Here is a 14,928-nt window from a genome sequence, read left to right as displayed (position 1 = left end):
GTTTTTCACATAAATCACGGTTACGCAAACCACATATGACATTGAATCTCCAGGTCTTATTTTCCAATATGTAACCACACGCCTTAAAGGGACACTCACGTTTTCTTGAACCAATGTCGTCTCTTTTAAAATTCGGGAGAGGAGTTATATATTTCACTCTTCTTTCGCATGTCATTGTCACAAAAATGCATCTTCTATCCGAACCATTATCAGACCTTCCGATAAGCTCACCAAATCTAAGCTTGGAGGCCTCTATACGAATACATTGAAGCATTTGATCACGTGATTCAAATTCTTGCTCTTTTTTAAATTGGTTGTCAATATCTCCGCCTTCACAATAACACATTAACATTCAGATAAACAACTTGTTTGGGGAAAACATCAGGGTGAATTATATCTAATGAAAACAATTACAACATAACCGTTTATAAGCGCCACTGCTGAAAACTGAATTGAAAAATGAACACATAGTACTTCCGAAAATGCATCTCCGAAAAAGTTCATGCTTGTTCCAGAGATACATTTCTGGACAAACACGCGTTTTTTCAGACTAAGAAGAAGATTAATGTGAGTAATATAGTGTGAAATAAAAGATCTTTACGTGAAATTCTAACTTCTTCTGCTTCCTTTGATGTGATGAACCACCATATTGGAGATTTGGAATGAAAAAGTGGATTGAGAATGAAAGGGTTTCTGGTGAGGGATTGTAGAGGAAATCAACAATGACGACAATGGTTGTGTGATCATAAAGTTGCGACTTTTATCAGATTATTTTAAAGATTCATCTCCGAAAATATTTAACATGCAAAAATGATATTATATTTCAAAATCCCGTTCAAGTGTACGGAGATACATTTCCGAAAAATCTATTGAAATAATTAATTATAAATATATTTCTTAAAATATATCGCAGATGCATCTTCGAAATTGAAAAAGTCGAATTTATAGGACGTCATTCAGAATTATCTGTGTTGAATGTGTATTTGATGCATTATAAAATATATCTTTGAAAATTGAAAATATTTTTTGTATTTTTGTGTGGTGCATAAAAAATATATATATAAGGTGCCTTAAGAAATTCGAAGGAATTTTTTTCCAATATTAATTAAGAATTGAGTCCAAACACCTGGTCCAAAGAAAAAAACAACAAAAAAATGACAAAAGAAATTCATTCATTCATAAACGTAACACAATCTGAATCATTCATCTTGGTTACAATCTGAAATGCCTCGAAATGAAACTTCTCAATCTCCCACCACCACTCTTCTTCTCCTCTTTCTCTACTCTCCCTCGTTCTTCCTCTTTCTCCCTCTCAATCCCTTCTCACCCTCCGTTTAATCCACTCCCTTCTTCCCACTCCACTTCTCTCCGTCGTCTTCGCTGCCGCGCCGCCACACCGGATCCTCCTCCGCCACACAGCTCTGACCAACCTCCGGGAAACGATTCAACGCAACTTCAAAGTAAATTCCTCAATTTCATACTTTAGGTTTCGTTGGCTTTTACTTTATCTTTTTGTTTTTGTTTATATTTTTTCTTTTTTGTATATTATTTGCATGACCTTAGTTCTAGCAAGTACTTTTTTCCCTTATGTTTTGTTTAGAAACATGAATTAGAATAGGTTGTGTAATAATTTGAGTTTCTTTTGGTTGAAACTGAAAGGGATAAGGGTTAGGGAAGTTCAACTTGGACCACACATTAAAATCACTAGAAACTTCAGCTAAAACTCATAATATTCACAGAAAGTAGAAACTCATGGTGTGGTCCTCGTTATTCTAAGGTGTGAGAGGGTGACATGGTTAATAAGGGTGAAAAGATAGGGATATTTTATATGGCTATGAGTGCTTCAAAACTCAACCTATGGATGGTGGAAAATAGGCTTGGTGGATTGAGCATGTAGAGAGAAGATTGGTAGATTCTGTAGTAAGAAGACTAGATCAGATGAAGAGAAGTCAAACAACTAGAGATAGAGGAAGGCCTAGATAATTATAAGAAAAGTTATTAAGAAAATTCTCGAGATTAACGATTTGGATAGAAGTATGGAAAGTTGATCCATATAGCCAACTTCAACTTAGTGAGATAAGATTCTGTTGTTGTTGTTTTGTTGAACTAAGACCGATTAGGTTACTATTGCATCTATGAGAAATGGATTACTGTGAGCTTCTACTTTCATTGGAGAACTCGGTCGTTGTTGGTATTTTGAGTGATTTTCTAGTGTAAGCCCATCATAGACCATTCATCTGATATCAGTTATCCAAATTGTCCACCGTAGAATCTGGCAAAGAAAATAAGTTTTCTGGAACATAAAAGGATTCTCACATTCATTCTAGAAATGATTTTCTGTTTTGAAAGTGATCTCTTGTTAGTGTTGTTAATTATGGATTGCTGAGAATAGCGGTTTCTTCAAATTCTCCAGCACTATAGTGCTATTGGGCCGCCATAGCGACTATTTGACAACACTGGTTAGTAAATAGTATATTGCAGAATAACAGTGATTCGTTTCAATTCCAGTCGTCTAAGCTCACTATTGATAACAGTGTCTCTTGTCTGGTGTAGATTAGAATCATGTTGATATTTTTAGTTTTTCAATACTCTCTTATGAATTCCTCTTTATGTTTTGTCAACTTCATTTGTATTCTGTTGTTGACATTTGAGAAAGTGGAAGGGGTTAAGCGTAACCACATGCATCTGTGTTGTGTTGGCGGATACCAAAAAGCTACATTGTCAATAGCGCGCCACAGCGGAACAACGTAGCAGTGGTAGAGTTCGGTGCAACGCTATTGACCCGCAAGTCACGATCAACAATAGTGGTTGTAGCAGATGTTGCTAATTTTGGTTTTGACAAGATCGTTTTTCTTTTGTGGAGCAGATGTTGGTGAATCCTTATCAAAATTTCAAGATAGGGTACAAATCTTCTTTGCTGTTCTTTTCTGGATGTCTCTTTTCTTTTGGGCCTCAGCTTGGGATGGAAGGAATAGACCAAACAAAGGATCAAGATTTAGAAAATAAAATAGTAAGCATTTAGTTTGTATATATATCGAATTATTATAAGTTAGAGGGAGAAAATTTTACATCAATGGAAAAATAATTGAAATGTGTTGAATGAATGTTCTGTATCTTCATTGGTTTACTTTTAAAAAAAAACTCGAGTCAGTTCATGAAATCTTGGACCGATTTAGCTCAACAAGTTCATCGAGTTTATACATGTCTTGACTTGCGATTTTACATACCTTGGAAATGGGTTCTTGTCTAAATCTTGTATCTTTATTGGATTCTTGGGCCATCATGTTTGAGCCATTGTGCTCTTAAAAGCCTTATTATTGAAAGAGTTTAATGCGGATAGTTTTCTTTTGAATATTTCATCTTCAATCTCCACCTCTTCATCCACTGTCGCGCCATTTCTTCTTTTGAGAGAGACATATTTTTCCACTTTTCATTTGTAAATTGAACATACACAACGAGAAATCAGAGAGGAACATACACAACGAGAAATCAGAGAGGAGTCCACCTAACAAGGAAAAAAGAGATTGTTGCATTTATGGATTTTTAAAAATATAAGTGAGATCTAATAGAACCCCAAGGGAAAAGGGGAAACTGGAATGAAAGATATGTGCTGAGCACTATAAGCACTACTAAAAAATTGCAATTTAGAGAAGGAAATCTGTGAGGGAAGAAATCCCTCATTAATTGCGATGGACTTTATGAGGAAAAATTGTATTCATAATTGAAATCAGACGAACAAAAATTAGGGAAAATATTTGTGACAAATTTGTTCTGTCATAAAAAATTCCTCATAAATTCTCTCACAAATTTGAAGAGAGTAAATTAGTGAGGAAATTTGAAATGAATTTTATCTCTCCCTAATCATTCCATCATAAACATGTAACATGTTATTAGTGACGAATTTTGTGAAATAATTATTCTAAATTTTATTTTTTTATATTAAAAATTAAATTCTTTTTTTTATTTATAATTTTGTAGCTCTTTTATTAGATAAATAGTTATTTTTTACTTGGTATCTATGTTCAAAAAAATTTAAATATCATCCAATAAAAAATATTAATATTAATTAAGTTACAATTTTATTTTATTTAAATATTACTTTTTTAAATAAAAATAAAAATAAAAATTTAAATGAAATATTTAATAAATATAAATATGAATTTATTCAATCATGAAAAATATAAAAATAATACATATATTTTAATTATTTTATATACATGCATGTACAGATTCAAAATAGAGATACAAAATTGATTGAGTTAGAAATATATTTAATTTGAGTAAAAAAAGGTTACTCTAATTATTTTAATTTTCCTTCTCTCATCTTCCTATCATTTAAAATTAATTTTAATTTTCTTTCTCATATCTCCCTCACATTTATAAGCTAATTTTATTTTTAATTTAATAATATTTTTAAAATATTCAAAAATGCTGAAACCTTTTTTATTGAAAAGCCGAACAAACAAAATACATAATCACAAAACCCTAATAGAGAACCAAGAAACATACCCATGAAAATCCTAATTGTGAAACGCAACTCCAATAGAGAAACACAAAAAATTCTCATTCACAATTTCTCTTTCAAGCAATCAAGGAGGGTTTGTTAGCGCAAAGAAATCAAGACCATAAAAATCCAAAAACTCCAAAAGATTCACCTTCTTAAGGTATCTGATCCAATCACATATGTTTTTTTTTCTTTTTTGTAGACGGTAATGTAGTTATTAAATATTGGTGGTGTTATTTCTTCATCAACATTTTTACTTTATGTGTATTTTAGTTTGTAGTGTTTCATATTGTGTATTATTTATTTTAATTTTTTTATATATTAAATTCATTTGAATTATTAATATTATGATTTAAATTAAGCAGAAAACATACAATTTTAATAATTTCATTTTATGCCGGATTTCACAAATTAGTAATGAAATACAAACGTCACTAATTCATTCTCAAGTAATTTAGTGACCGAATAAATCCGTCATAAAGAATGAAATGTGATTTAGTGACAGAAATAACCCCTCGTAAAAACTAATATATATTCATTGGTCTCCATTAATTAGTGACAAAATATAAATGTCACTAAATCATAATTAGTGAGGTAATTATAAATCCCTCACAAATTATTGAAGGATTCTATTTTGAATAGTAGTGACAAAATTTTATAGTTAGTGACGGATAAATTCCGTACTAATTTGTGACGAAATCTAAAATTCCTCATAAACTATTTGTGACATTGAAATTCGGTATGGATATTGGCACATCACTATATTTGTCACTAAAATATTTTTGTGACCGAATTTTATCATATTTGTGACGGAATATTGCTCTCTCTAAATCCCTTATTTTTAGTGAAGGTAAGAATACAAAACTCGTGTAAGATTGAGAGAAAACGATTAGTGGACCAATATTTAAGCCCCACAAAATTTGAAAAGTCTTATTGACTCAATGATTATTATCAATACTAAATGATGTATTCCTAATTAACTCTATTATAGTAACTAACATTATACGATTATATCTTTTATCATTTTAGAAAAGGCTTTGACCCATTATTTATAGGAACCATTAACTACTTAAAAGTGTATTATTGTCGAAGTTGTTTTTATGATTGATTAAAAGTTTGTTTTATGTTTTATTTATTTTGCAACCCAAATCTATTTTAGTTTTAGTATTATCAGTCATTGGTGATTTCATTCTTGAATCAATGCCTCCTGACCCTATCGATCCCTCTTTCAAGGAGTTAGATGGTGCTATTTAAGACGCTCATAACCACATTGAAATTGTATCAACGATTGGTGTCGACCTAATGTGCTTCTGTAAAAGAATAACTATTTTCTAATTTATCAACGATAAATTCGAATAATAGATTATTATCAACACGATTTTGAACTGGAATATTATTGCCACCACATAAATAATGTTTTGTATAGATTTATTGTAAGTAATATCAACTGCAGACCTATCCATTGCTATGAATGCCCTGTTTTAAACTCCATCTCATTTCTTTACTTCCCTTTACTTGCTACGACTAATGGATTTGAAAATCATTTGCTTGAACTTGCTTCCTTTTTTTTATCATCTTTGATTTTTGGTAGAGATGTCCTCAACTAGGATTGCAAAAAGTTGATAGTCATTTGTATTTGAAGAACGCTTTTGCACTTTTTTCCTGATAACTTACCATTAATGCCTTGCTTCAGCACCTTTCTGAGATCAACTTTGACCTTGACTCGCATAAATCTTTCCATCATATTTTGCTCTTTAGGATCAAACTCTTCAAATTATCCAACAACATCTCCTAATTTCTTTGCCATTGATTTCGACCTTAATTGGAAGGGTGCATCGTATACCCCGAACCCAACACATCCCGAAGTGCATCTTCATTCTATATGGTTGTTGGCTTCCATAGATCCTTTGTAAGACAAGCAAATTCCTATCAAAGTTTCAAAGTCACCCACATACCACCGATTCCAAATCCATTTTTCAAAGTGAATCGGAATAGGAGTTAAAAATCGAGAGTTTACTTAAGATCAAATAGAAGTTAAACAAATTGTAAGATCTTACTGACAGAGAACAAAAAATTGATATAATTACATACACATATATGAACAAAAACTCTAAACTAAATAACACACACACACACAGAGAGAGAGAGAGAGAGAGAGATTTAAATTTAAATCAAAATTAAACAAAAATATATATGTTTGTATTTTGACGTGTGTGCGTAAAAAGAAAAGCGGACAAACGGGCACGGGAGTGCCCGTTTGAACGCTAGTAATAATAATATGAATATCTTCTCTCTCTCTTTCCCGTTACATCTTCTCTGCCCATGCTTTCGCTTCTTCCTTCTTTCTCAAATTATTATTTCAAAAAAAACTTGAGTCAGTTCATGAAATCTTGGACCGATTTAGCTTAACGAGTTCATTGAGTTTATACACGTCTTGACTTGCGATTTTACATACCTTGGGAATCGGTTCTTATCTAAATCTTGTATCTTTATTGGATTCTTGGGCCGTCATGTTTGAGTCATTGTGCTCATAAAAGCCTTACTATTGAAAGAGTTTAATGTTCATAGTTTTCTTTTGAATATTTCGTTTTCAATCTCCACCTCTTCATCCACTGTCACACCATTTTTTCTTTTGAGAGACATGTTCTTCCACTTTTTCATTTGTAAAATGAACATGCACCACGAGAAATTAGAGAGAAGTCCACCTTACAAGGGAAAAAGAGATTGTCGTCTTATGTATTTTAAAAAAATAAGTGAGATCTAATAGAACCCTAAGGGAAAAGAGGAAACTGCAATGAGAGATATGTGTTAAGCACTACAAGCACTACTAAAAAATTGCAATTTCGAGAAGGAAATTTGTGAGGGAAGAAAATTCCTCACTAATTGCGATGGATTTTGTGAGGGAAAGTTGTATTCATGATTGAAGTCGGACAAACAAAAATTATGAAGATATTTGTGACAAATTTATTTCGTCATAGAAAATCCCTCACAAATATGAACATAGGAGATTTAGTGAGGAAATTTGAAATGAATTTTATCCCTCTCTAATCATTTCCTCATAAACATGTAACATGTTATTAGTGAAGAATTTTGTGAGGTATTATTTCAAAATTTATTTTTTTATATTAAATTTTTTTTTTTTGATAATGTTGTAGCTTTTTTATATATAAATAATTAATTTTTACTTGGTATCTATGTTCAATTTTTTAAATATTATTCAATAAAAAATATAAATACTAATTTAGTTACAATTTTATTTATAAATATTACTTTTTAAAATAAAAATATAGATATAAATTTAAATAAAATATTTAATAAATATAAATATGAATTTATTCCATCATGAAAAATATAAAAATAATACATATACTTTCATTATTTTATATACATGTACAAATTTAAAATAGAGATATATAAAATTGGTAGATCAAAATTGCTTATAATTAAGATAAAAATTAATATAATAAAAATAAATTTCAATGATACAAAATCAAAGTTTAAGAAGATGATTTTGTTGGCATGTTGATTGAGTTAGAAATATATTTAATTTAAGTATAAAAAAAGTTAATCTAATTTTTTTTATCTTCCCTCTCTCATCTTCTTATTATTTGAAATTAATTTTAATTTTCCTTCTCATATCTTCCTTATATTTATAAACATATTTTATTTTTAATTTAATAATATTTTAAAAAACACCCAGGAACGTTGTAACCCTTTTTATTAAGAAGCCGAACAAGCAAAACACGCAAAACACATTACCTTAAAACTCCAATAAAGAATCAAGTAGCAGACCCAAAAAAATCCTAATTGTGAAACACAACTCCTATAGAGAAACACACAAGAAATTTCTCATTCACAATTTCTCTTTCAAGCAATCAAGAAGAAGGGTTTGTTAGGGCAAAGAAATAAATAACCAAAAAAACCTAGAAACTCCAAAAGATTCATCTTCTCAAGGTATCTGGTCCAATCTCATATGTTTTCTCTTTTTTGTAGACTATAATGTAATTATTAAATGTCGATGGTGTTATTTCTTCATCAACATTTTTATTTTATGTATATTTTAGTTTGTAGTGTTTTATATTGTGTATTATTTATTTTAATTTTTTTAATATATTAAATTTATTTAAATTATTAATATTATTATTTAAATTAAGAAGAATTTTTTAAATAATTTTATGAAGAATTTACCAAATTAGTGAAGGAATACAAACATCACTAATTCATTCTAAGGTAATTTAGTGACAGAGTAAATTTGTCATACAGAATGAAATGTGATTCAATGACATAAATAATTCCTTATAAAAACAAGTATATATTCATTGATCTCCGCTAATTAGTGACATAATATAAACGTCACTAAATCATAATTAGTGAGGTAATTATAAATCCCTCACAAATTACTTACGAATTTTATTTCGAATATTAGTGACGAAATTTTACAGTTAGTGACAAATTAGTTCCGTACTAATTTGTGACGAAACTTGAAATTCCCTACAAACTGTTTTCGACGTTGAAATTCGTACAAATATTGGCACGTCATTAAATCCATCACTAAAATGTTTTGTGACAAAATTTTATCATATTTGTGACGGAATTATACAGTTAGTGACAAATTAATTCCGTACTAATTTGTGACGAAATTTGAAATCCCTTACAAACTGTTTTCGACGTTGAAATTCGTACGAATATTGGCACGTCATTAAATCCATCACTAAAATGTTGTGACAAAATTTTTATCATATTTGTGACGGAACATAGTCCTCTCTAAATCCCATTTTTTTTAGTGAAGGTAGGAAGACAAAACCCACTCAAATTTGGGAAAAAAATTGTTAATGGGCTAATATTTAAGTCCAAAAAAAATTGAAAAGTCTAGTTAACTAATTTTTTTTAGTGAAGGTAGGAAGACAAAACCCACACAAAATTGGGAAAAAAATTGTTAATGGACTAATATTTAAGTCCAAAAAAATTGAAAAGTCTAGTTGACTAATGATTGTTAGCAATATTAAATGATGTCTATTCGTAAGTAATTCTATAATAGTTACTAACATTATGTCTTTTATCATTTTAAAAGAGACTTTGACCCATTATTTATAAGAACCCTTAACTACTTAAAATGTATTGTTGTTGAAATTATTTTTATGATAGATTAAAAGTTTGTTTTATGTTTTATGTTTTGGTGTTGAAGTTAGTTTCAGTATTATCTATATTTACCATTGATGATTTCATTCTTGAATCAATGTTTCCTAACTCTATCGATCCCTCTTCCAAGAAGTTAGATGACATTATTTAAGACGCTAATAACCATATTAAAATTGCAATCAACCACGCTCATCGTCAAATGGAAGAGAGGTTTCATGAAACAAATTTGATTTTGGAACATCAATTAGGAAACATCCATACTAGAATGTATAAGCAACATAAATTTCTAAATATAAGACATGAATCAATCATGACTCTCACAACCGAACACGAACATTTTTAAATTTTGTTACCATGTTTACTAATCTTAGATGTCTAGAATTCATTTTTTTAAAATGTTCTTGAACATTGCATGATACAATATTTATATGCTTATTATTTATATGTATAATTATTATCATAATATCAAAATAAAATCTTTGAAAGCTTTGAAAGTCGCTTTCCATATTTTCTAGTTTCCAACCTCTAGCAATGGTTGTTTGCTACATTATTGGCAAATGTAATATAGCAACAAATGTGCCCATGAATCCTTGAACCAGGTGATGCTACATTCTTGGCCTCACTTCTTGAAGGCTAAGTCAAGATGGTGATTGCACTAATTTCAGACCGTCCAATTTTTCAACTCACAACAAAAAAAAATTGCGGCGTGGGCCCCTCCATTTCATGCATTGCAATATTCATAATCACGCTTATTGGATATACAAATATTTTTTTTTTCTTTTTCCTTTTTTCTTAATCAAAGTACTTGTCTTTCACTATAAGTATTTAGCTCTATCTTCCAATGCTTGTTTCAATTTGAACCACTTCTTTCTCACCTTCCCTCATCCTTCTATCTACATTGGCCAACTTTCATATAGTATTACACAACTACTTGATATTTTGTTTTTCATTTTGCTTTATTTTTAAACATGTTACTTAGAAGCTTCTCTGCTCCAATTCTAAGTTCACTATTACTTTCTAAATTCAACGAACCTTATCTTGAGCTAGAACATACTCTTAAGCTTCCTAGAACAATATCACTTTTAAGTCTAAGCCAAAACAAGACTAAGATAGATCTTAAAAACTTTTCAAGTCCTAAGAAAACAATTTCCATAGAAAGAAAGGAAGTGAACGAGGGTAAGATGGTGCAAACTTCAATGATGGGTGGTGGGATGAAGAATAATGGTGGATGTAAAGGTGGTGGAAGAGGATCAGATGGTGGAAATGGAAGAGGTTGGAATCTCAACGAAGGAAATAATCATGGTAGAGATAAGATAGATTCTTATTACCAAAACATGATTGAAACACACCCTTTTGATGCTCTTTTGCTTGGAAATTATGCTAAATTTTTGAAGGAGGTAACTATTTGCATGGCTACTAAACATGGATATTTCAAAAATAGTGACACACTCGTATTTATGATACTTATATTATTTTCAATATTTTGTTTCAAAGAGAAATTTATAATTTTTCCGTAAGTTAACTTAATATAATATATTTATGTATTTTAATTTATTTAATAAGATAACCTAACACAATTTTTATTATTTAAATTTTTATTGTGATATTCTATTGTAAATTAAATAATTTAGTTTTCTATTATTAAGTTTTGTTAATATTTTTTTATAGACATAATTGTCTTAATTTTTATCAAAAATATCGTATTTCCTATCGATACCGTATCTGAACTATGCATTGGCTACTTTTATGTATAAATATGTACATTTATCTGAAATGGAACTTTAGTTGTTTTTATATTCCATTTGCTAAAAGGTTCGTGGAGATTATATTAAAGCAAAGGAGTATTTAGAAAGGGCAATTATGGCAAATCCTGGTGATGGTCATATTTTGTCCATCTATGGAGATTTAATATGGCAAATAGAGAAGAATGCTGCTCGAGCTCAACAATATTTTGATCAAGCTATTCAAAATGACCCGAATGATTGGTATGATATATATATATATATATATATATATATATATATATATATATATATATATATATATATATATATATATATATATATATATATATATATATATATATATATATAACATTGAATATGGTTTGTTTTGTATTTCATGTTGATAATGAGATAACTAATGTGTATATATATATTTAACAATTGGCAGCTATGTCTTGGCTTCATATGCAAATTTCCTTTTGGATGCTGAAAATGAAGAAGAAAAAGACTATCAAATTGAATCTGATCAGAGCCATCACTTTCAAGAAACTAAGCACTTCTCTCATTTAACTACAGCCTCGTAAGCCTTAACGTTTTTCTCTCTTGAGTGATGGTGGCTATGTTGATAAATTGCATGGCAAATGAAGCATGTTGTTTCAAAAAGCTACAGGAATTTTGTCTTTTTTTTTATAAGCCAGGAGGAGTTTTATCTAATATCCATGAGTTAATGTTATTAACTGTTTTTGTGAGAAATTATAAATTATGGTTTACTCTAACTGCAACTATCACAATCAAAGTCACTTTCATGATTTTCATGTATTTTGTTATAAAAATAAAATATGTGCTAAGTACATATATTTTGGTTATAGTTTTTCCATAACGGAACCTATATGTATAAATATAATATCTAGATTTTTTTGTCTAATTTGTTTTCTTCATATTTTTAAATAATTGAACAACTAAGATTCGAAGTAGACAAGATTTACAAATGATTTGATATGTAAATATCTGAGTTAATTACAAGTGGGGTCAACCCATAACATGAATATATTTGGGCCATTTAGTTAGGTTGATTAAGAGGCTCGACTCTTGGAAGTACATGTATGTTAGTTTGAGTGGTCAAAAAGTTTTATTTAATTCGGTATTTAATGTTATCCCATCTTCTTTTTCTTGTTTTTGAAGAGGATTGTGAATGTTTGGAAGAAGATAGTAATGATTCAAAAAATAAATTCTTTGAAGAGAAGTAAAGGGAGATTCTAAGATCTCTTTGGATGGTTAATTTAGACCTTTTGACAAAATGGAGATGAGGATTGATTAGAAGTGCTTCTTTGGTGTGATTAAAGGTTCATTCTCAAAGTTATGAACATTTTATGATGATACATTGTTTATTTTCAAAGGAAGATCAATTTTCATCATTGATACAGGTTAAAATCTTCTTCATTACTTATTCAAAATTCTATATTATTCACTAAGTGTTACTGATCATTGTACTTATGAGAAAATGGTGTGCTTTCTCTTATTTGTTGTAAAATTAAAAGGTAGTGTGCCTTTGTGATTGTGTTAGATAGTTAAGAGAGTCTAATTGATCGACTGTAACATATCTGAGATAGTAAAATCTTGGACGCGGTGTGAGTGGACTGAAGTACTCTTGTTTGAAAAGAGGAACCATGATATATCGTTGTGTTTTTTACTTTCTGTACTTAATTTCAGCATCTTTACTTTTACATCAGATCTGAAAAATTAAAAACATAATTGTTAATGATACCATTCGAGAAAATTTCAATAATATTAATTAATCTAATTCCCCCTCTCTTAATTAGATACATTTCATATTTACACGTTGTACTATTGTAAATTGTATGGTAGTTAACTACATCATCAACATATGTATTCTCAGTGGAATGAGAAGCATCAAAGGCACCATCAACAAGTTTGACATGATAAGTATAATATTCTTGTTCATATTGCTTGTACCTCCCACAAAGTATTTTGAGGTGAAGATTTTTATTTTAACAGTAGCTGCAAGAGACACTTGATAGGATGAGGAAACTATGTTACTCTTGGTGATTGTACTACAAGACAAAAATGTATTGAGAGGAAGATGACTAGTGTCTGCACTATGATGCAGAATGTTGAAGAACATGCTCCAGACATCATGAATGATATTTTAGATACAAAAACTATTCTATGGCACAAAAAGTTTGGGAGTACAGAAAAATTTGTTGCATATAAATTTGTCATATGTATGTCTGGTCTCAAAATTGAAAAAGGTAGAATTTATGACATGTGTAAAGTTTGGAAGCAATCCAAAATATCATATAAGATGCTTCAACATCTTACTTGTGTTTCTGAATTATTAATTATGGACTTTATGAGACTCATACTAAGGGTTTTCATCGAAGGGAAGACAGGTGGTCAAGTCGGATGTCCTCACAATATTGAACAACCAACCGTGATTCAGAAGAAGAAGATAAAGAAGATTAGTGATTATAGCATAAATTTTACTATTGACGTTCCTCTTAGTGTGTTGAATTCAGTTATAAGTAGTATGTCAGAAAACATGTCCTAGACACTATTCCCTATAATATTCCACATTTTAACAAGTTTGATATGGTTGCTAGTGAAAACGTCATTGATAAAGATGAGCCAGATTTCTTGTCCGACATGTTGGAGACATAGTCTCAAATTCATAAGAAGAATGATTATGTGACCCTTGAGAATAATTTTGTGAGTAAGAATTATCATGTCCATGAAGATGTTGAGGTTGATATTATTGTAACTCATGTTGATTTCATTAATAACAATAAAAAGAAAAGAAAATATGCATTAAAAGGAAAGAAGGCTCATGCACTAGAAGATGTTGAGTAAGATTTTAATGACAATTTGAATGACCTAGAGGTGTCTATGATCAAGGAAAATAATGGTATTATTACTAAAAAGAAGGCATAACTTGTAGCACAGGACTATGCTCAAATAAAAAAGGTTGATTTTGATGAAACTTCTACTCTTATTGATCATCTTGAAGCCATATGAACATTGTTAAGTTTGTCTTGTAGTCTTATGATGGATGTGAAAAATGTCTTCCTCAATAGGTACTTGAATGTGGAAGTCTATTAGGATGCTAGTACTTATATCACAAAAATACAATAACATTGTTTTAATTAAAGATAATAATTAGAGATAATGATGGAGATTACTATTGTGGATAGTTTTGCTTGTTTTCAATAAATTGAGTTTTGAGATACTAATATTAATTTTTATTTACAAAGAGATTAAACTTAGTTATATTTGTAGGTGATGAACTTTTTACAATTGTGATCATTGACTTTACGATCAATAGACTATGACCTTAGTGACCTTAGTCACATTATATAGAGAGATTAGTTGTTATGCATTGTCAGTCTAAAAAATTTTACACTGGCAATGCATCACAATTGTCCGTTTGTATTACTTTTTAAATGTTTAAAATAAAAATCAAACATTTTAAATAAATCAGTGGTTGTGATTAACTGATAGTGTAAAAAATCTTTACACTATCAGTGTATACCAATTAAATTTATA

The 14,928-nt window shown here is 29.6% G+C and overlaps 2 protein-coding genes across 3 annotated transcripts; both read left to right on the top strand.

The window, feature by feature from the left end:
- The first annotated feature begins 1,093 nt into the window (after positions 1–1,093).
- Positions 1,094–3,104, top strand: LOC127105489 (uncharacterized). Of its 2 annotated transcripts, none has more exons than XM_051042679.1 (2): positions 1,094–1,460; positions 2,867–3,104. In XM_051042679.1, exons 1-2 carry the CDS (start codon positions 1,235–1,237, stop codon positions 3,004–3,006), a joined length of 366 nt encoding a protein of 121 aa, XP_050898636.1. In that variant the 5' UTR covers positions 1,094–1,234; the 3' UTR covers positions 3,007–3,104. The 2 variants fall into 2 exon arrangements, with proteins under 2 accessions (XP_050898636.1, XP_050898637.1); XM_051042680.1 differs by lacking the exon at positions 2,867–3,104 and adding an exon at positions 2,657–2,860.
- Positions 3,105–10,501: 7,397 nt separating this feature from the next.
- On the top strand, positions 10,502–13,814 carry LOC127102911 (uncharacterized). The gene is made up of 4 exons (XM_051040228.1): positions 10,502–11,040; positions 11,456–11,628; positions 11,816–11,947; positions 12,550–13,814. The coding sequence occupies exons 1-4, from the start codon at positions 10,612–10,614 to the stop codon at positions 12,557–12,559; spliced, it is 744 nt and encodes a 247-aa protein (XP_050896185.1). The 5' UTR covers positions 10,502–10,611; the 3' UTR covers positions 12,560–13,814.
- Positions 13,815–14,928: the final 1,114 nt, after the last annotated feature.

Source organism: Lathyrus oleraceus, chromosome 7 (genome assembly GCF_024323335.1).
Source record: "Lathyrus oleraceus cultivar Zhongwan6 chromosome 7, CAAS_Psat_ZW6_1.0, whole genome shotgun sequence".
Lineage (NCBI taxonomy): Eukaryota > Viridiplantae > Streptophyta > Magnoliopsida > Fabales > Fabaceae > Lathyrus > Lathyrus oleraceus.
The sequence above is the reverse complement of the archived record's forward strand: the minus strand, read 5'-3'. Positions and strand labels throughout refer to the sequence as shown.

What these genes read in the sequence shown, in the direction of transcription:
- LOC127105489 (XM_051042679.1), top strand. Translation starts at nt 1,235, where the DNA reads ATGAAACTTCTCAATCTCCCACCACCACTCTTCTTCTCCTCTTTCTCT. An exon ending in CGATTCAACGCAACTTCAAA is followed by an intron (nt 1,461 to 2,866) that starts GTAAATTCCTCA and finishes TTTGTGGAGCAG; the next exon opens with ATGTTGGTGAATCCTTATCA.
- LOC127102911 (XM_051040228.1), top strand. Translation starts at nt 10,612, where the DNA reads ATGTTACTTAGAAGCTTCTCTGCTCCAATTCTAAGTTCACTATTACTT. An exon ending in ATGCTAAATTTTTGAAGGAG is followed by an intron (nt 11,041 to 11,455) that starts GTAACTATTTGC and finishes ATTTGCTAAAAG; the next exon opens with GTTCGTGGAGATTATATTAA. An exon ending in CAAAATGACCCGAATGATTG is followed by an intron (nt 11,629 to 11,815) that starts GTATGATATATA and finishes AACAATTGGCAG; the next exon opens with CTATGTCTTGGCTTCATATG.